General features: G+C 37.7%; 1 protein-coding gene across 1 annotated transcript in view; it reads right to left on the bottom strand.

Moving 5' to 3' along the window:
• LOC122433545 (phospholipid-transporting ATPase ABCA3-like) overlaps nt 1-23,688 on the bottom strand; it is a 224,824-nt gene that overhangs the window by 125,048 nt on the left and 76,088 nt on the right. Inside the window, exon 12 of the mRNA XM_043456582.1 lies at nt 15,659-15,787. Coding sequence (XP_043312517.1) covers nt 15,659-15,787 — 129 coding nt within the window. The remainder of the gene's footprint in view (nt 1-15,658; nt 15,788-23,688) is intronic.

Genomic DNA, 23,688 nt, shown 5'->3' with positions numbered 1-23,688 from the left:
CAATCTAGAATATTCTACCCAGGAAGGCTCTCATTCAGATTTGATGGTGAAATCAAATGCTTTACAGACAAGCAAAAGCTAAAACAATTCAGCACCACTAAATCAACTTTACAAGAAACACTAAAGAATATTCTCTAGGCAGAAAAGAAGAGGCCACAACTAGAAACAAGAAAATTATGAATGGAAAGCTCACTGGTAAAGGCAAACATACACTAAAAGTAGGAAGTCATCCATACACAAAGCTAACAGGGGGGCTAAAAGACAAATGTAGTAAAATCATTTATATCCACAATAAGCAGTTAAGGGATACACAAAACAGAATATCAAAAACAGTAATCATGAGGGGACAAGACTACAAATGTAGGGTATCTAAAATGCACTTGAAATGAAGAGAGCAGACACCTACAACAAGTGTATATATATATATATACATACATATATATATACACACACACACACACATATATATGAAGTGAAATGAAAGTGAAAGTGGTTTAGCCGTGTCTGAGTCTTTGTGATCCCATGGGCTATAGTCCATGGAATTCTCCAGGCCAGAATACTGGAGTGGGTAGCCTTTCCCTTCTCCAGGGGATCTTCCCAACCCAGGGATCGAACCCAGGTCTCCCACATTGCAGGCGGATTATTTACCAACTGAGCCACAAGAAAAGATGTCTGTATATATACACACATCTATATACACACTGCTATACAAAAGCCTCATGGTAAAAACAGAACAAAAATCAGTAATAGATATACACACAAAAGAGTAAAAGGAATCCAAACATACACTATAGATAGTCATCAAATCACAAGAGAAGAGAACAAAAGAAGGGGAGAAAAGAACAAGAAAAGCAAATTCAAAACAATTAACAAAATGGCAATAGGAACACACATAGCAATAATTAGCTTAAATGTGAACAGACTAAATGCTCCAAACAAAACACATAAGTGACTTAACAGATACAAAAACAGGAAAGTCACTTCAGATCTAGAGACACGTAAGAAACAGAAATAAGAAACTCACTTCAGATCTAGAGACACATATGGGCTGAAAGTGAGGGGATGGACACATGCCAAAAATGGGGTAGAGAAGGAGTGGTAGGCCTAGGCCCCCCCAGGTGTTCTTTCAGTATGGTGATGGGTAGAGGGGATAACTGAGTTCTAACCTTTATAAATAGGGAGACCCCAACCTCTAGACAGACTTATAATTTTTATCCTGATTAGCCATTTTAAACCAACAAGGGATAAAAAAAAATAACCCTGATCTAAATTAAAAAGAAAAAAATGAGGGAATGGAAAAATGTATTGCATACAAATGGAAATCAAAAGAAAGCTGGAGTAGCAATGTTTATATTGGACAAATAGACTTTAAAACAAAGACTGTCCCAAGAGAACAAGAAGGACACTGTATAATGATCAAAGGATCAAGAAAAAGATATGAGAATTTAAAATATATATGCATCTAACATAGCATCGCAACACATAAGGTACATATTAACAGATATAAACAGAGAAACTGACAGTAACACAGTTATCTGTAGTAGTAGTGAAAGTCACTCAGTCGTGTCTGACTCTTTGAGACCCTGTGGACTGTAGCCTGCCAGATTCTTCTGTCCATGGAATTCTCCAGGCCAGAATACTGGAGTGGATAGCTGTTCCCTTCTCCAGGGGATCTTCCCAACCCAGGAATCAAATCCACGGTTCCACATTGCAGGCGGATTCTTTATCAACTGAGCCACCAGGGCAGCCCTGTTATAGTGGGAGACTTTAACACCTCATTTACATTAATGAACAGATCATCCAAATAGAAAATCAACAAGGAATCACAGGCCTTAAATGACATATTAGATCAGATTGACTTTAGTGATAGTTACAGAGCATTCTATCCAAGAGCAGTGGAATGCACATTCTTTTTAAGTACACGTGGGACATTCTCCAGGATAGATCACATGAGCCACAAAGCAAGCCTCGGTAAATTTTAAGAAAACTTAAATTATGTCAAGCATCTTGTCTGAAAATATGAGGCCAGAAATAAACTAAAAGAGAAAAACTGCAAAACCCCACAAATACTTGGAGGCTACCCAATAGGCTAGTAAACAACGAATGGATCACTAAAAAGGTTAAGCAGGAAATAAAAAATACCTAGAGACAAATGACAGTGAAAACATGACAACCCAAACCCTATGTGTGTGTGTTAGTTGCTCAGTTGTGTCCAACTCTTTGTGACCCCTTGTACTGTAGCCTGCCAGTTTCCCCTGTCCATGGGATTTTCCAGGCAAGAATACTGCAGTGGGTAGCCATTCCTTCTCCAAGGGATCTTTCTGACTCAGGGACTGAACCCAGGTCTGCTGCATTACAGGCAGGTTTTTTTACTGTCTGAGCCACCAGTGAAGCCCCCATACCCTATGGGATGCCGCAAAAGCAGTTCTAAAGAGGGGAGTTTTTGGCTTACCTTGGGAAACAAGAAAAATCTCAAGTAAACAACTTAAACTTATGCCTAAAGCAACTAGAGAAAGGAGAACAAAACCCAAAGTTTGTTGAAGGAAAGAATTCATAAAGATCAGAGAAGATATAAATGAGATAGAGTCTAAGAAAAAAATAGAAAAGATAAGCAAAACTAAAGGCATGTTCTTTGAAAAGATAAACATAATTGATAAACCTTTAGCCAGGCTTATCAAGAAAAAATGGGAGGGGGCCCAAATTAATAAAATCAGAAATGAAAAATGAGAAGTTACAACAGATACCATAAAGATACAAAGGATCATAAAAAAACTAGTTCAAGCAACTATATGTCAATAAAATGGACAGCCTAGAAGAAATGGATAAATTATTAGAAATGAACAATCTCCCAAGACTGAACAAGGAATAAATAGAAAATATGAACAGACCAGCTACCAGAACTGAATCCATAATTTTAAAACTCCTAATAAACAAAAGTCCAGGACCAGATCTCTTCACAAGTGATTTGTACCAAACATTTAGAGAAAAGTTAGCACCTACCCTTCTGAAACTATTCCAAAAAATTGCAGAGGAAGGAACACTTCTGAATTCATTTTATGAGGCTGTGCATGTGCTAAATTGTTTCAGTCATGTCTGACTATTTGCAACCCTGTGGACTGTAGCCCACCAGGCTCTACTGTCCAAGGGACTCTCCGGGCAAGAATACCGGAGTGGGTTGCCATGCCCTTCTCCAGGGGATCTTCCCAACTCGGGGATTGAACCTGTGTCTCCTGTGCCTCCTGCATTGCAGGTGGATTCTTCATCACTGAGCCACTGGAGAAGCCCCTCTATGAAGCCATCTGGTATCAAAAGCAGATGAAGATATCACAAAAAATTACAAGGCAGTATCACTGATAAACAGATGCAAAAATCTTCAACAAAATACTAGCAAAATGAATGCAACAATACATTAAAAGGATCATACACCAGGATCAAATGGGATTTATCCCAGGAATGCAAGGATTCTTCAATATCCACTAGTCCATCAATGTGATACACTATATTAACAAATTTAAGTATAAAAAACCATGTGGTCACCTCAATAGATGCAGAAAAACTTCTGATAAAATGCAACATACATTTATGATAAAAACTCTTCAGAAAGTGGGCATAGAGGGAACATAACTCAGCACAATAAAGGACATATATGACAAACCCACAGCTAACATCATATTCAGTGGCAAAATGTTGAAAGCATTTCCTCTAAGATCAGGAACAAGACAGGATGGTCACTCTTCCAGCAATCAAAGGAGAGAGAGAAATAAAAGCAATCCAAATTGGAACAGAAGTAAAACTGTCACTTTGCAGATGACATGATGCTATACATAGAAAATCCTAAAGATGCTCCCAGAAAACTACTAGAGCTCATTAATGAACTTGCTAAAGTTGCCAGATACAAAATTAATATACAGATACCTGTTGCATTTCTACACATTAACAGTGAAAGATCAGAAACAGAAAGTATAGAGATCATCCCATTTATCATCACATCAAAAACAAACAAACAAACAAAAAACCTAGAAATAAACCTATCTAATGAAGCAAAAGACCCGTACTCCAGGAACTACAAGATGGTGATGAAAGAAACTTAAGAGGACATAAACAGATGAAAATATATATCTTGCTCTTGGATTGAAAGAATCAGTATTGTTAAAATGACCATACAACCCAATGCAATCTACAGATTCAAAGGCAATCCCTATCAAATTACCAACTACATCTTTCATCTTTCACAGAACTAGAAAAAAAAATTCATAATTTGTATGGAGACACAAAAGATCCTGAGTAGTCAAAACAATCTTGAGAAAGAAGAGTGAAGCTGGATAAATCATGCTCCTTGACTTCAAAGGAGACTATACTACAAAGCTACAATAATTAAGCCACTATGGTACTGGTACAAAAACAGACACATAGATCAATGGAACAGGACAGAAAGCCCAGAAACCAACCAGACGCTTATTATCAATTAACCTATGATGAAGGAGGCAAGAATACAAAATGGAAAAAAAGTCTCTTCTATAAGTGGTGTTGAGAATACAGAACAGGTACATTTAAAAGAATGAAATTAGAACCCTCTCTAACACCACATACTAAGATAAACTCAAAATGGATTGGAGACTGAAATGTAAGACCATATACTGTCAAACACAAGACCATATACTGTCAAACTCCTAGAGGAAAACAGAGGCAGAACACACTTTGACATAAATTACAGCAATATTTTTTTGAATCCATTACCTAGAGTAATGGAAATAAAAACAAAAATAAACAAATCAGACCCAATTAAACTTAAAGGCTTTCACTCAACAAAGGAAAACATCAACAAAAAGAAAAGACAACCTACAGATGGGGATAAATATTAGTAAACTTTGTTACTGACAAGAGATTATTAATAATTTACAAAATATAAAAACACCTCATGTCCTTAATAATAAGAAAAAACCCAATCAAAAAATAAGCAGAAGATCTAAATAGACATTTCTCCAAAGAAGATATACAGATGGCTAACAGCCACATGAGAAGATGCTCTATGTCACTAATTATTAGAGGAATGTAAGATATCACCTCATGCAGATCAGGATAACCATCATTAAAATGTCTACCAATAATAAATGATAGAGAATGTGTGGAGAAAAAGAACACTTCTACACTGCTGGTGGGAATGTAAATTGGTGCAGCTTCCCTTGTGGTTCAGTTGGTAAAGAATCCGCCTGCAATACGGGAGACCTGGGTTCTACCCCTGGGTTGGGAAGATCCTCTGGAGAAGGGAAAGGCTACCCACTTCACTATTCTGGCCTGGAGAATTCCATGGACTGTATAGTCCATGGGGTCGCAGAGTCAGACATGACTGAGCGACTTCCACTTCACTATGGAAAAAGTATGGAGGTTCCTTAAAAAACTAAAAATAGAGTTACCATATAATCCTGCAAGCCCACTGCTGGGCATATATTCAGAGAAAACTCTAATTTGAAAAGATACATGAACCCCAAGTTTCATGTCCACTGACAGATAAATGAAGATGTGGCATATATACACAATGAAATATTAGCCACAAAAAGAATGAAATAATGCCATTTGCAACAACATGGATGGATATAATAGAGATTATCATATTAAGTGAAGTAAGCCACAGAAAGAAAAATAAGCAATATCACTTATATGTGGAATCTAAAAGTAAGATATGAATGAACTTATTTACAAAATAGAAACAGACTCACAGACATAGAAGACAAACTTCTAGTTATAAAAGGGGATAGTGGAGGGGGAGATAAATAAAAAGTTTGCAATTAGCATGTACACACTATTGTATAAAAAATAGAATAAAAACAAGGACCTACTATATAGCACAGGAAGTTATATTCACAATCTTTTATTAACCTATAAACTACTTTGCTGCATACCTGAAACTAGCACAACATTACAAATTAACTATACTTCAAGATTTTGCTTCTTCAGGAAATATTTTCTAATTTCCCCTAAACTCTGTTGGGCATACACTTCACACTGTTCATACATCTCAACTGCTGTTAAGTAATACTCCTTGGTGTTTTAATTATGCATTTATATCTTTTATTCTCTACATTTCCACTTCTTAAGGGAATAGATTGTTATAACAATCTTTGTAGTCCTGGTCCTGGCAGGTAGCTGACCTTAATAAAATGTTAAAAAAGAAAGTGCCATCAAAATAAAGAAGATATACTCAATAGTAGAATAAATATAATAAAGAGTTAGTGAACTTGAAGACAGATCAATAGGCATTATTCAATCTGAACAACTGACAGAATAAATGATATAAGAAAAATAAAGCCCAAAGGATTTTGGGGATGGACAACAAAATGTCTAATGTTCATGTCTTTGAAGTTCCAGAAGGAGACAAAAAAGTATCATGAAGAAATAATGACTGAAAACTTCCTAAGTTTGATGAGACACACAAGGCTACAGATTGAAGAAGCTGACCAAATCCCATCTAGAAAGATAAAAAGAAATCCAAGCCAGACAAATCACAAACAAATTCTTAAAATGTAAAAGCAATACTTCTTTAAGTATTGAGATCATCCAGAAAAAAAGAAAACCCAGAGAACAACCTAATTACCTACAGGGAAAAAATTCAGATGACTGTAGATTACTCATCAGAAACCATGGTGTCCAGAAAGCAGTGAAACATTTTAAGTCTTGAAGGAAAAGCACTGTCAACCCAGATTTCTGTGTCAAACAAAAATATGCTTTAGGAATGTGGTGAATTAAAGATACTCTCAGGTGAAGGAAGGCTACGAGAATTCATAGCTAACAGTACTGATCTAAAACAACTGATTAGGAGTGTTTTTCAAACATGAAAGAAATGATACTGAAAACTTGGAACATCATAAATGGTAAAAATACAACAGAAATGGTAAATAATAAAAAAACTATTATTCTCTCAAGGTTCTTTAAATATGCTACATGGTTTTAAGGAAAAAATACAACACTGTTTAATGATGTTTTCAATATATGTAGGTGTAATATATGACAACTATAGCAAAAAGGAAGGAGGATAAAATACCTATAAGGTGGTAAGGTTTCTACATTCCACATAAAAGTTGGAGAATATTGTTTCTACATAACTATGAAAACTAAGTCTATATTTTGTAAGTCCCTAGAGCAACCAGTAAAAATGTACAAAGAGATATAGTAAAAACAACAATAGACAATTTGAATTATAATATTAAAAATGTTCAAATAACCCAGAATAAGACTGGAAAGGGGAAACAGGGGGAAAAATGCAGTGAGAACAAACAGGAAACAATTAATAAAATGGCAGATTTAAATACAAACATAAAAAATAAATGCTCTAAACGCATCAATGAAAAGGTAGAGATTGGCAGATTGTATTAAAAAAACATGACCTAGCTATACAATGCAGAAACTCACTTTAATTTTAATTATATAAGTAGGTTTAAAGGGAAGTATTTGAAGAAGAAATACCATGCAAACAGAAATCAGGAGAAAGGTGAGGGACTTCCCTGATGGTGCAGTGGGTAAGACACTACCCTCCACAATGCAGGTGGTTTGGGGTCAATCCCTGGCCAGGGAACTTGATCCCGCATGCTGTGACTGACAGTTTGCATGCCACAACTAAAAGATCCCAATTGGACAATGAAGATCAAAGAACCCATGTGTCACATCTAAGATCCAGTGCAGCCAAATAAATATTTAAAATGAAAGTTGGCATGGTTATATTAATGTCAGATAGTTGTTGTTGCTTAGTCGTAAGTCGTGTCCAACTCTTTTGTGACCCCATGGACTGTAGTCTGCCAAGCTCCCCTGTCCATTGCATTTCCCAGGCAAGAATACTGGAGTGGGTTGCCATTTCCTTCTCCAGGGGATCTTTCTGACCCAGGGATCAACCTGCATCTCCTGCACTGCCTTGCAGCCAATCTCCTCTATTGCAGGTGGACGGTTTACTGCTGAGCCACCTGGGAAGACCCAATATCAGATAGCGTTGACTTCAAAGCAAAAATTAGCAGAAATAAAAGAGGGACATTACATTCTTACAGGGAAGAGCCAATTCTGACTCCATCCTGGATCTGTTTCTTTGAATTTAACCTTTGTTTTTTGTTGTTTTTGTTACAATCATATACAATGGGCTGCCTCGGGGACCCTGCCCCTCTGTCTGACTGGTAAAATGCCTTTGTTCAGCTCACAGTGAGACAAACCCATCTCACATATTTTTCAAGATAAATCGCCTTTTTACTTTTCTTTTTTTACCGCCTCTCTTTCTCTGTTCTGTAAAAGAAACTGGTATCCAGACCCTGACAAGACGGTTATTTTAGGACATTAGTCTGCTACCTTCTCTGTCATCTGGATTTCCAAGTAAAGTTGTATTCGTTGTCTTAACACCTGATCTTTGATTTTATTGGCTGGCTGTGCAGCAAGCAAAGTGAGCTTGGATTTTTGTAACAATGTTATCAAAGAATCATTTCACAAAGAAGACTTAACAATCCTAAATGTGCATATACCTAACAACAGAACTTAAATCAGAGAAAACAAAAATGACCAATTTAAACATGAATAGGGAATATATAACTATAGTTGAAAATTTCAACATTTCTCACTCAATAACAGAACTACTAAGTGGAAATCAGCAAATATACAGCAGAACTAGACAACAATTTCAAGTCTGTTGCTGTTCAGTCACTGGGTCATGTCCAATGCTTTGCGACTCCATGGACTGCAGCACACCAGGATTACCTGTCCTTCACCATCTCTCAGAGCTTGCTAATGTCCATTGAGTCAGTGATGCCATCCAACCAGAGGTTGATGCCATCAACCTCTGTCCTCCCCTTCTCCTCCAGCCTTCAATCTTTCCCAGCATCAGGGTCTTTGTCAATGAGTCAACTCTTTGCATCAGGTGGCCAAAGTATTGGAGCTTCAGCTTCAGTCCTTCCAATGAATATTCAGGGTTGGTTTCCTTTAGGATTGAATGGTTTGATCTCCTTGAAGTCCAAGGGACTCTTTTTTTTTTTTAATTTTTAATTAATTAATTGATTAGTTGGACGCTAATTACTTCACAACATTTCAGTGGGTTTTGTCATACATTGATATGAATCAGCCATAGATTTACACGTATTCCCCATCCCGATCCCCCCTCCCACCTCCCTCTCCACCCGATTCCTCTGGGTCTTCCCAGTGCACCAGGCCCGAGCACTTGTCTCAGGCATCCCACCTGGGCTGGTGATCTGTTTCACCCTAGATAATATACATGCTGTTCTTTCGAAACATCCCACCCTCACCTTCTCCCACAGAGTTCAAAAGTCTGTTCTGTATTTCTGTGTCTCTTTTTCCGTTTTGCACATAGGGTACATATACACCATGGAATATTACTCAGCCGTTAAAAAGAATTCATTTGAATCAGTCCTAATGAGATGGATGAAACTGGAGCCCAAGGGACTCTTAAGAGTCTTCTCCAACACCACAGTTTGAAAGCATAAATTCTCTAGCGCTCAGCTTTCTTTATGGTTCAACTCTCATATTCATACATGACTACTGGAAAAACCATAGCTTTGACCACATGAAACTTTGTTGGCAAAGTGATGTCTTTGCTTTTTAATATGCTCTCTAAGTTTGTCAAAATTTTCTTCTAAGAAGTGATCTTTTTTTATTTTCATGGCTGCAGTCATCATCTGCAGTGATTTTGGAGCCCAAGTAAGTGAAGTCTGTCACTGTTTCCATTGTTACCCAATGTTAATCTTAAGTTACTGAATCTAATTTATGTTTATAGGGAATTTCAACCAAATAGAAAACATTCTTCTCAAGTACACATGACAGTCACTAAGATAGATCTTTTCTTGGGTCATAAAAATATAGCAATTTAAAAACATTTGAAACCACAAAAAGTATGATCTCTGACCAGAAGAGAATGAAACTAAAACAGAAAGAAAACAGAACTTCTCATTATTTGATATTAAAGAATATGCATGTAGATGATCTATGCCATAGAAGAAGTCTCAAGAAACAGAAAATATTTTGAACTGAATGTAAGTGAAAATATAACAAATCATATCAAAATTTGTGGGATGTAGCTAAAGGAGAGCTTGAAGGAAAAAAAAAATCACAGCAATAAATGTTTACATTATTAAGCATTTAATTACTCTCAAATCCATTATTAATACCTATGCACTGACATAAAAAAAAAAACCAAAAAAGAGTAAAAACCCCAAATGAAGTTGAAGTGTGAATATAATCAGCATATAAACATTAATAAATGAAATAAAAAGCAAAATGTAATAGAGAAAAGTAAAATAAAAGCAGGTTCTTTGAAAAGTTAAAAAGGAATAAAATTTTAGTCAGAATTACAGAAAAAAAGACAATTATAACCTGTCAATATCAGGAAGAAGAGAGACATTAAAAGGGTAACAAGGGAATCCTGCAAATGTTCGTAAGATTTCAATTTAGAAGAAATACATCAATTTCTCAAAACTCACAAAGTACCATAGCTTGCCTAATTTGAAATAGATAACCTCTGAATAGTCCTGTAAATATTAAGTAAATTAATTTGTTTTTTTCCAGTTTTATGGAGATACAATTGATAAGTTAAATCTGTAAGCATTTAAGGTGTATAATTTTACATGTATACTATGTAGAAATTATCACCACAATCAAGCTAATAACACATCCATCACCTCACATAATTTCCATTTTCTTCCTTTCTTCTCCCTGTAGTGAGAAACAGTTAAGATCAAATATCTTAGAAAATTTCAGCATACAACACAGTATTGTTAACTATAATCTCATTGCTGTGCATTCAGTTCAGTTCAGTCGCTCAGTAGCGTCCGACTCTTTGCGACCCCACGAATCGCAGCATGCCAGGCCTCCCTGTCCATCACCAACTCCTGGAGTTTACTCAAACTCATGTCCATCGAGTTGGTGATGCCATCCAGCCATCTCATCCTCTGTCGTCCTCCTCTCCTCCTGCCCCCAACCCCTCCCAGCATCACAGTCTTTTCCAATGAGTCAGCTCTTCGCATGAGGTGGCCAAAGTATTAGAGTTTCAGCTTCAGCATCAGTCCTTCCAATGAACACCCAGGACTGATCTCTTTTAGGATGGACTGGTTGGAGATCTCCAGAAATTATTCTTTGTCCTTAACTGATACTTTGTTCAATCAATTGACCAACATCTCTGCACTGCCCCTTCCATCCCCAGCCTCTGGTAATTACCATTCTATTTTCTGCTCCTATGAGTTTGACAACTTTAAATTCCACATATAAGTGAGATCATGCAGTATTTGTCATCCTGTATCTAGCTTATTTTACTTAGCATGATGTCCTTTAGGTTAATTTATGTTGTCACAAATGTCAGGACTTTCTTTTTTTAAAAGGCTGTCTTCCCTAATGGCTCAGTCAATAAAGAATATGCCTGCAATGCAGGAGACCCGGGTTCAGTTCCTGGGTCAGGAAGATCCTCTGGAGAAGGAAATGGTTACCCACTCCAGTATTCTTGCCTGGAGAATCCCATGAACAGAGGAGCCTGGCGGGCTACAGTCCATAGGATCGCAAGAGTCGGACACGACTTAGCGACTAAACCACCACCACCTGTAGATACATCACATTTTCTCTATCCATTTATCTGCTGATGGACATTTCGGTTGTTTCTATCTTGGTTATCATGAATAAGAGTGCAGGTATCTCTTCAACATCCTGATTTTGTATCCTTTGGATATACACCCGAAAGTGTAACTGTTGGATCACCAATTAGTTCTTAAATAAATTGTATCTATAGTTTAAAACATCAAAAAGTAAATCTTCAGGTTCAGATGATTTTACTACTAAACTTTACCTAACATTTAAAGAAGAAATAAATTAAAATTAGTTATTTAATTAAATAAAAATAAAAAATTCTACATAATTTCTTCCATATAATAGAAGGGGAAGGAACACTTCTCAACTCATTTTACAAAGTCAGTACTACTCTGATACCGAAACAGACAAAGGCAAATCAAAAAGAGGGTACTATAGGTGAACATCCCTCATAAACTTAGTTCTGAACAAAATATTATCAATCCAATTGAATTATATATTTAAAAATGCATGACCATGTGAAATTTATCCAATGAATGTAAGGCTGGCTCAATATTTGAAAATCAATCAATCCACCATGTGTAAAAATAGTCTAAAAGAAGAAAAACTACATACTCATTAATAGATGCAGGAAGAAACTCTGATCAAACAATAAAAACTCTCCACAAAATCAAAATAGAAACAAATTCTTCAAGGTGATAAAGATTATATATGTAAAAAATCTTAATGAAGAAAGACCAAATGCTTTCCCTATGAGATCAGGAACAAATCAAGAATGCCCATACTCAATAATCATATCTGGTATCATATTCTTCCTAACCAGCGAAACATGCTAAGAAAAAGAAATAAAGGGCATACAGATTGGCACTCATAAAAGAAACCGTCCATATTCTCTGATGACCTGATTGTCTATGTATAAAACCAAGGAATCTACAAAACACTCCTAAACCTAACAAGTGAGCTTAGCAGGGTCAGAGGATAATAGGTCAACACACAAATATCAATCATTTTTCTATGTACAATTAATAAACAACTAGAAATAAAAATTCCTTAAAGTTCCAAATCATGAAATGAAACACACACACACACCCCCATTTAAATAGGTATCGAATCTGTATGTGCTCAGTCACTATGTTGTGTCCTACTATTTGCAAACCCATGGACTGTAGCCCGCCAGGCTCCTCTGTCCATGAGATCTAACATAACATTGTAATGCAATTATACTACACTAGGAAAAATCAAAGCTCTCATTTAATGGAAAGAGATACTGTGTTTAAGTATTTGAAATCTCAGCATAATAACAATGTTAATTCTCTCCAAAGTGATATGTAGATTTAATGTAATATTGATAAAAATCACAGCAAAATTTTGTAGATGTATAAAATATAATACAAAAGATTTTCAGGAAAGACCAAACAGCTTAATAGATAAAATGCTTTTGGAGAAGAATATAGTTGGATGAATAGCACTATCCATATTGAGTTCTTTCATAAAGAGATATACACATAAGTCAATGGGACAGAAAAGAGTTCAGATATAAACCTACAGAAGTATGACCACTTGACCTTTGACAAATGCACAAAAGGCAATTGAAAGATGAAAGAGTCAGTTCAGTTCAGTCGCTCAGTTGTGTCTGACTCCTTGCAACCCTATGAATTGCAGCACACCAGGCCTCCCTGTCCATCACCAACTCCTGGAGTTTACTCAAACTCATGTCCATCGAGTCGGTGATGCCATCCAGCCATCTCATCCTCTGTCGTCCTCTTCTCCTCCTGCCCTCAATTCCTCCCAGCATCAAGGTCTTTTTCCAATGAGTCAGCTCTTTGCATGAAGTGGCCAAAGTATTGGAGTTTCAGCTTCAGCATCAGTCCTTCCAGTGAACACTGAGGATTGATCTCCTTTTGGATGGACTGGTTGGATCTCCTTGCAGTCCAAGGGACTCTCAAGAGTCTTCTCCAACACCACAGTTCAAAAGCATCCATTTTTCAGCGCTCAACCTTCTTCACAGTCCAACTCTCACATCCATACATGACCACTGGAAAAACCATAGCCTTGACTAGATGGACCTTTGTTGGCAAAGTAATGTCTCTGCTTTTCAATATGCTATCGAGGTTGGTCATAACTTTCCTTCCTAGGAGTAAGCGTCTTTTAATTTCATGGCTGCAGTCACCATCTGCAGTGATTTTGGAGCCTCAAAAAATAAAGTCAGCCACTGTTTCCACTGTTTCCCCATCTATTTCCCATGAAGTGATGGGACCAGATGTCATGATCTTAGTTTTCTGAATGTTGAGCTTTAAGCCAACTTTTTCACTCTCCTCTTTCACTTTCATCAAAAGGCTTTTTAGTTCCTCTTCACTTTCTGCCATAAGGGTGGTGTCATCTGCATAGCTGAGGTTATTGACATTTCTCCCGGCAATCTTGATTCCAGCCTGTGCTTCTTCCAGCCCAGCATTTCCCATGATGTACTCTGCATATAAGTTAAATAAGCAGGGTGACAATATTCAGCCTTGACGTACTCCTTTTTCTATTTGTAACTGGTTTGTTGTTCCATGTCCAGTTCTAACTGATGACAGAGTAGTATTTTCAAAAAATGCTGTTAGAACATTAGTCATCTATATGCAAAAGTTAATATAGATCTAAACTTTACATCTTTATACAAAGCGTAACTCAAAATGGATCATAGGTATGTGTAATATGTAAAATTACAAAAGTTTAGAAGAAAATATAAAATAAAATCATGTCTTGGGGTCAGGCACAGAGTTCCAGAAAAGATAGCAAGGGCAGGAACATTAAGAAAGATATGATAAATTTAATTTTAATATTTAAAATCTTCTGCTCTGCCAAAGACATTGTCAAGAAAATGAAAAGACTAGTTACAGTTTGGGAAAAACATTTGCAAAGAATATCCATCAAAGACATTTATCCAGAATATATAAAGAATTCTCAAAAATTAAATAATAAGGAAACAAACAACTCATATTTTAAAAAGAGGGTAGAGGGTCTGAACAAACGTTATCAAAAAGACTGTAAAAATGCAGCTAAGCACATGAAAATGATCAGCATCATTAGCTATCCATGAAATGACAGTTGACACCATGATTAAACTACACATCTATTAGAATGGTTAATTTTTTAAAAGTATTAATATCAAATTCTGGCAATTATGTGGAGCAACTGAAATTCTCTTTGCTGGTGGGAGTGCAAAATGGTACAGCCAGTCTGGAGAGCTGTTTAGGTTTCTTATAAAGTTAAACACTTAAAATATGATGCATTAATCCTATTCTGAGAGAAATAAAACCCATGTTTGTACATGAAACTCAGAACACATTTATTTATATTCATTATGCTTGGAAACAACCCCAGTGTCCTTCAGTTGGTATACTGTGTTATCTCCAAACATGAAATATTATTAAGGAATTAAAAGAAACACACTGCTGAACATGCAACAGCATAGATAGATCCCAAAGGCACTATGCTCTGTGCAAGGAGATCCAACCAGTCCATCCTAAAGATCAGTCCTAGGTGTTCATTGGAAGGACTGATGCTGAAGCTGAAACTCCAGTACTTTGGCCACCTGATGTGAAGAGCTGACTCATTGGAAAAGACCCTGATGCTGGGAGGGATTGGGGGCAGGAGGAGAAGGGGATGACAGAGGATGAGATGGCTGGATGGCATCACCGACTCGATGGACATGAGTCTGAGTAAACTCCAGGAGTTGGTGATGGACAGGGAGGCCCGGTGTGCTACGATTCATGGGGTCGCAAAGAGTCAGACACGACTGAGTGACTGAACTGTGTAAGTAGATAATCTCTAAAGGTTATATACTACTTGATTCCATTTATATAATACTCTCAACATGACAAAACAACAACAATGATAAAGAATAGACCAGTAGATTTTCCCAGTAGTTATCGGTGGCGGGGGTGGTGGGGGCAGCGCGGGGGAGTGTGAGAGGGATGACTACAAAGGAATAGTGTGAGGGAGTGTTTTGGGGTGATGAAACTTCTTGTATCGTGATTGTGCTGATGGTTAAATGAGTTAAAATCACATATCTGTATATTTTAAAAGGTAAATTTACTGTATAATTTTTAAAAATTTGACTCACCATAGAGTAGAAGAAAAGGTGTTCTGATAATGTCAAGTCATTAAACAATAAATCACCCTGTGGGCAAAAGCCCAAATTTTCTCGAATTTCAGTTATATTCTTTGTGATGTCATATCCATCAATAAAGACCTCTCCTCTGGTAGGAGGGTAATGACCTACAAACAAGCCAAAGACATGACAGAACTGAACTTTGGTAAGAAAGCATATGATGTTGCAAGTTAGCATCTCAAATCCAGTCTATTTGTGAATTACTCAAAAGAATTAACACTGTCTCTTCTAAGAGAATAGTTACAGGAAAGTATCAATAGTTACACCTCAATGGCAGGATTAGCTGTCTTAATTTTTTCTTTTCATTTTTGCTTAAATTATTAATTTTCTACAATGGATTGGGTTATATTGGTAATAAAAACATTTAAATAATTTGCTATATTTCAATGTATTTGCATTGCAGTCAGTCAGTTACTATATATGTGATCCATATTAGGTACTGTGTAGATGCTAAGGAAAACATAAGATCTGGAATATGTAACTTTTGCCCTGAAGAAATTTAAATATTAATAACAATTAGTTCAGATCTTGTGGGAAATTATTTGATAATATGTAAGAAATGAAACTATAAAACCATTTAAAACACTTGAATCATTTATCCTATTTAAGAATATATTCTTTTTTACTGAGATACTGACATATAACATAGTAATTTCAAGTGTACAACATGATTTGACATTTGTATATAGTGTGAAATGAAGAAAAAAACTAGCGTTAACTAGAGTTAACATCCAGCACCATACAGTTACAAATTTTTTTCTTATTGTTAGAACTTTAAGGTTTACTCTCTTAGCAACCTTCAAATTTACAGAACAGTATTAGTAACTGTAGTCATCATGCTATACATTACAATCCCATGACTTGTTCATTTTATAACTGGAAGTTTGTACCTATTGACCCCTTTCATCCATTCAGCCTAGTCTCCATCCCCTGTCTCTGAGAACTACCAATATGTTTTCTGTATTTATGAGTGGCTTAAGTTTTTTTTTTTTTTTTTAAGATTCCACATAGAAGTGAGACTATGTGGCATTTGTCTTTATCTCATTTATTTTGCTTGGTATAATGCCCTTGAGGTCCATCCATGCTATCACAAATGGTCAGATTTTTTTTATATCTGAATAATATAGCATTGTATAATGTACTACTTCTTCATTCATCTATTCACACTTTGAACACATTCCCAGGTAATGCTGGTGATGCTGCCGGTCAGAGGACCAGACAGTAAATTAAAGTGAAAAGTGAAGTCGCTCAGTTGTGTCCGACCATTTACAATCCCAGGGACTGTAGCCTCCTCTCTCCATGGGATTTTCAGGCAAGAGTACTGGAGTGGGTTGCCATTTCCTTCTCCAGGGGATCTTCCCCATCCAGGGATCGAACCTGAGTCTCCTGTATTGTAGGCAGATGCTTTTACTGTATGAGACAGTAAATTAGGGTAAAGGTTAACTTGCTTTATAAAAGAGGCTGCAAAGAATTTTAAAGGCTTCCCAGGTGGCACTAGTGGTAAAGAATCTGCCTGCCAATGCAGGAGACACAAGACACATGGGTTTGAAGCCCGGCTCAGGAAGATCCCCTGGAGTAGGAAATGGTACACCACTCCAACATTTTTGCCTGGAAAATTCTATGGGCAGAGGAGCCTGGTGCACTATAGTCCATGGGGTCACAAAGAGTCAGACATGACTAAACAGTTGAGACATGAGACATAAAAAAAGCTTAAATAAGACAGAAATTTTGCATTCATATGATAATTCCAAGATGAATTATTCAAGTTGGTAGGAAGACCAACTCCACATTTTCCTTATCTAATCATCCATCAAAGAATATGTAGGTTTTTCATCTATGTCTTGGCTATAGTAAATAATGCTGCAACAAACATTGATGTGGGGGGTGTGCATCTTTTTGCGTTAGTGTTTTCATTTCCTTCAGACATATATGAAAATTGGAATGGCTGAATGATATGGTTGTTCTATTTTTATTTTATGAGGATCCTCCATACTATTTTCCATAGTGGCTGCAGCAATTTACATTTCCACCCTGAAGGTTCCTTTTTCTCCACATCTCTGGCAATACTTGTTATTTATTTTTAATAATAGCCATTCTAACAGATGTATAGTGATGTCATCGTGGTTTTGGTTTGCGTTTCCCTGATGACAAGTGATGTTTCACTTGTCAGGTATATTTTCATGTACCTGTTGGCCATCTGTATGTCTTTATGAAAAAATGTCTCTTCAGATCCTTTGTCCGTTTTTAATTGCTTTTTTTTGCTAATGAATTATATGAATTCTTTATATATTTTGGATATTAAGTTTGTCAGAAATATATTTTGCAAATATTTTCATTTGGCAAGTTCCTTTTCACTTTACTATGCAAAAGTTTTTTAGTTTGACATAGATCCACTTATTTTTTATTTTGTCACCTTTGCTTTTGGTGTCAAATTGAAAAATTATAGCCAAGACTAATGTCAAGGAACTTGCTGCCTCTTCTATATTCTGGAAGTTTTACGGTTTCAGGTCTTATGTTCATGTCTTTAATGATTTTGAGTTGGTTTTAGTGTATGATGTAAAATAGTGGTTTTTTTCATCCTCTTACCTGTGGCTGTCCAGTTTTTCCAACATGATTTATTGAAGAGATTGCACTTTCTCCTTAGTTTATTGTTGGCTCCTTTGTCATAAATTAGTTGGCCATATAAATGTGGGCTTATTTATGGGCTCCCTATTCTGTTCCTTTGATTTATGTGTCCGTTTTTATGCCAATACCATCCTGATTTGATGACTATATTTTTGTAATATTGTTTGAAATCAGGAAGCTTGATGTCTCCAGCTTTGTTCTTTCTCAAGACGTCTTTGGATATTTGCGATCCTTTGTGGTTCCACACAATTTTTAGGATTGTTTTGTTGCTGTTAAAAGTGTCACTGGAATTTTGATAAAATTGCAGTTAATCTGTAGATTGCTTTTGTTAATATGGTTATTTTAATGGTACTAATTCTTCCAATCCATGAGCATGAAATATCTTTCATTTATTTGTGTCTTCTTCAATCTGTTTTAATCACGTCTTATACTTTTCATTGTACAAGTGTTCTAACTTCTTTTTTTCCCCTAACTTCTTTGTTAAATGTATTCCACAGTATTTTATTCTTTTTGATGTAATTGTCTTTTTTTCTACATTTCCCTTTCTGATAGTCTGTTATTAGTGTATAGAAACAGAACAGATTAAAAAAAATTATTTATTTGACTGTGCCAGGTCTTCATTGCTGCATGCAAATTCTTAGTTGCAGCATGTGGGCTCTAGTTCCCGAACCAGGGATCCAATCCAGGCCCCTTGCATCGGGTGTGTGGATCTTAGCCACTGGACTACCAGGGAAGTTCCAGAAAAGATTTTTATACATTGATTTTGCATCTTAAAACTTAACTAAATTTGTTTATCAGTACTAATAGTTTTTTGAGGTGTCTCTAGAGTTTTATGTATATAACCATGTTGTCTGCAAATAGTGACAAATTTACTTCCTCTTTCATGATTTGGATGCTTTTAAATTTCTTTTTCTTGCCTAATTGCTGTAGGTAGCACTTCCAGTATTGTTCTGAATAAGAGTGGCAAAGTGGGTATCCTTGTCTTGTTCCTGACATTAAAGGAAAAACTTTCAGCTTTTCACTGGTGATGATGATATGATGTGTAGGTTTGCAATATGTGGACTTTATTATGTTGAGGTCGTTTCCCTCTTACCCACTTTGTTGAGCCTATATCATAAATGGATGCTCAATGATTTTTCTTCATCTATTTGGATGATTAAAAATATGTGCTCCAAAATGGAAAATTATATTCAAAGGCATCTAAATAAGGCTATTTGACTGAAGACTCAAAAGAAGAAAAGAAAATGACTAATTGCAGCATATTACCATACAGCTATTAAGAGGAACATTATATAACAATTAGAAATACCATGTCACCTTGGAAAAGATAAGTATATGGACTATGGCGATATAAGAGAATTTTAATGTGAGATTATGTTCTAAAAAGCAGAACACAAACTGCCATGTTACACAATCGGTTCAGTTCAGTTGCTCAGTCGTGTCCAACTCTTTATGACACCATGGACTGCAGCATGCCAGGCTTCCTTGTCCATCACCAGCTCCCAGAGCTTGCTCAAACTCATTGTCCATAAAGTCAGTGATGCCATCCAAACATCTCATCCTCTGTCATCTCCTTCTCCTCCTGCCTTCAATCTTTCCCAGCGTCAGGGTCCAATGAGTCAGTCCTTCATATCAGGTGGCCAAAGTATTGGAGTTTCAGCTTCAGCATCAATCCTTCCAACGAATATTCAGGACTGATTTCCTTTAGGATTGACTGGTTTGATCTCTTTGCAGGCCAAGGGACTCTCAAGAGTCTTCTCAAACACCACAGTTCAAAGCATCAATTCTTCCACACTCAGCCTTCTTCATGGTCCAACTCTCACCTCCATACATGACTACTGGAAAAACCATAGCTTTGACTATACAAACCTTTGTTGGCAGAGTAATATCTCTGCTTTTTAAAATGCTATCTAGGTTTGTCATAGTTTTTCTTCCAAGGAGCAAGCGTCTTTTAATTTCATGGTTGCAGTCATCATCTGCAGTGATTTTTGGAGCCCAACAAAATAAAGTCTGCCACTGTTTTCACTGTTTCCCCATCTATTTGCCATGAAATGATGGGACTGGATGCCATGATCTTGAAATGGGAGCGAGATCAAAGTCCCCAATTATAGTAACAACCTTTTGCTTTCCCTTCTGTTAGTTTGTGTTAACAGCTGCTGCTCATCAATCACTGCTTCCACTTCTGTGATCCTGCCTGCGGTTTACATCCATGGGAACTTGGACTACCTGCGGAGGAGAGGGATCTGAGCTGTTTGAGAGGGAAATTTACCCTGCATAAAAGACACTCAGAACAAAGCCAGGGCACTCAGCTTTTGGAGGTGACTCCACTGAGCCTGCACCAGTGCTGAATAAACCTTGCTGCTCTGCATCTTTGGGTGCTGCTTGTCTCTTTGTGTCGCCACGGTTTCTGTAACATTTTCTGGTGCATTGGCCGGGAAGCTGACAACTGAGTTGGCCCCTTGCACTACCATTGTCGGGGAACTGGAGAAAGCTGGGGCTGCTGCCTGTTGACAGATGAATAGATGCTGCCCAGGCCATTTGCCAGATCCCAACTCACTCGAGATGCGCCAGCCTCGGCCCATGCCGCTTCCTGAACTGACTCAGGAGAGCAGAAGCGGGTTCCAGGACAGGACGTCAGACAAATAATTGTCCTGGGGATATCTGACAGAGTTAGGACTCACTGTATGGTGGAAGGGGGGCCTGATCACCTCCTAGTGACAGGAGAGTAATTCAGAATAGGGTTTGTTCCCTTGGGTGGTCTGTCAACTCTGGTGTGTGGGGGAGAGTGACTGAGCTGAGAGCCAGTTCTCCACCATCTTCCAACTACGGAGCCTGAGTGGATCCTAACCTGCGCTTCTATGGTGACCTCATATGGCTCAGGGCAGTGCCAGCCTCTGGGGGATCTAATCCCTCCCTGTGAAGCTGGTCCGGTCTGGTGTTAATATTGATCTGCCAATGCTAAGAGGTGCCTAAATCTCCGTAAGGGTAGCAGCCAGGTGGGTGAAAGTGAGTGTCTCCCTTTGTTTTGTTGTGCAACACTGCCTCAGGGTGGGAACGTTCACATAAAGGGCAACTTGACTTCTAAACCCACTGTCTTAGAGTATATGGTGAAGAATTTTAAGAAAGGATTATTGGGGCTTCCCTCATAGCTCAGCTGGTAAAGAATCCGCCTGCACAAGGATATACAATGGAAAAAAGACAACCTCTTTAACAAGTGGTGCTGGGAAAACTGGTCAACCACTTGTAAAAGAATGAAACTAGAACACTTTCTAACACCATACACAAAAATAAACTCAAAATTGATTAAAGATCTAAATGTAAGACCAGAAACTATAAAACTCCTAGAGGAGAACATAGGCAAACACTCTCCGACATAAATCACGGCAAGATCCTCTATGACCCACCTCCCAGAATATTGGAAATAAAAGCAAAACTAAACAAATGGGACCTAATGAAACTTAAAAGCTTTTGCACTACAAAGGAAACTATAAGCAAGGTGAAAAGACAGCCCTCAGATTGGGAGAAAATAATAGCAAATGAAGAAACAGACAAAGGATTAATCTCAAAAATATACAAGCAACTCCTGAAGCTCAATTCCAGAAAAATAAATGACCCAATCAAAAAATGGGCCAAAGAACTAAACAGACATTTCTCCAAAGAAGACATACAGATGGCTAACAAACACATGAAAAGATGCTCAACATCACTCATATCAGAGAAATGCAAATCAAAACCACAATGAGGTACCATTACACGCCAGTCAGGATGGCTGCTATCCAAAAGTCTACAAGCAATAAATGCTGGAGAGGGTGTGGAGAAAAGGGAACCCTCTTACACTGTTGGTGGGAATGCAAACTAGTACAGCCACTATGGAGAACAGTGTGGAGATTTCTTAAAAAACTGGAAATAGAACTGCCATATGACCCAGCAATCCCACTTCTGGGCATACACACTGAGGAACCAGATCTGAAAAGAGACACGTGCACCCCAATGTTCATCGCAGCACTGTTTATAATAGCCAGGACATGGAAAGCAACCTAGATGCCCATCAGCAGAAGAATGGATAAGGAAGCTGTGGTACATATACACCATGGAATATTACTCAGCTGTTAAAAGAATTCATTTGAATCAGTTCTAATGAGATGGATGAAACTGGAGCCCTTATACAGAGTGAAGTAAGCCAGAAAGATAAAGAACATTACAGCATACTAACACATATATATGGAATTTAGAAAGATGGTAACGATAACCCTATATGCAAAACAGAAAAAGAGACACAGAAATACAGAACAGACTTTTGAACTTTGTGGGAGAATGTGAGGGTGGGATATTTCAAAAGAACAGCATGTATACTATCTATGGTGAAACAGATCACCAGCCCAGGTGGGATGCATGAGACAAGTGCTCCGGCCTGGTGCACTGGGAAGACCCAGAGGAATCGGGTGGAGAGGGAGGTGGGAGGGGGGATCGGGATTGGGAATACATGTAAATCCATGGCTGATTCATATCAATGAAATAAAAAGAAAAAAAAAAAAAAAAGAATCCGCCTGCAATGCAGGAGACCCCTGTTCAATTCCTGGGTCGGGAAGATCCGCTGGAGAAGGGATAGGCCACCCACTCCAGTGTTCTTGGACTTCCCATGTGGCTCAGGTGGTAAAGAATCCACCTGCAATGTAGGAGACCTGGCTTCGATCCCTGGGTTGGGAAGATCTCCTGGAGAAGGGAAAGGCTACTCACTCCAGTATCCTGGCCTGGAGAATTCCATGGACTTGTATAGTCCATGGGGTCACAGAGAATTGGACACGACTGAGTGACCTTCACTTTCACTTTTCTCTGGGGATTATGGTGTAAAATTGAGTCCTGAAAAACTGCATACTCTTAGTACCTTGGAGTGGCCCTCCTTCAGGGTTGTATGGCCCTCAGGAGGGACCTTAGATGTGCCCATAGTCTGAGCAGTGCATAGTCATAATGGGAAACCCTGGCCACCTGGACCAATTCCCATATATCAATCAATGTTCGGATATTGCCCAGTTAAGGCCCCTTTGGGTTCAATTCTATGCCACAGGTCAAAGACAGTGTAAGGTCCTAGTAGCTCAACCAAAGAAAAGGACCTTGCACTGAGAAGGAACCACCTATCCTCCAGGCTGAGGCTGAAGAAATGCCTCCAATGCCCCCACCTTAAATCCTCATGGCTCCCTCGCCAAGAGCAGTAGATCTGCATTTACCAGACAGTCCACTGCCTTCCGTTCCACCTCTTCCTCCTAATGCCTCTGAAGCCACTGTGTCCCCATGACATGCCACTCCAAAACCAATGGGTAGATGCCTCCAGTCTACCTTAGCAGCACTACATATGTCCT

Source organism: Cervus canadensis, chromosome 32, assembly GCF_019320065.1.
Source record: "Cervus canadensis isolate Bull #8, Minnesota chromosome 32, ASM1932006v1, whole genome shotgun sequence".
Taxonomy (NCBI): domain Eukaryota; kingdom Metazoa; phylum Chordata; class Mammalia; order Artiodactyla; family Cervidae; genus Cervus; species Cervus canadensis.
The sequence above is the reverse complement of the archived record's forward strand: the minus strand, read 5'-3'. Positions and strand labels throughout refer to the sequence as shown.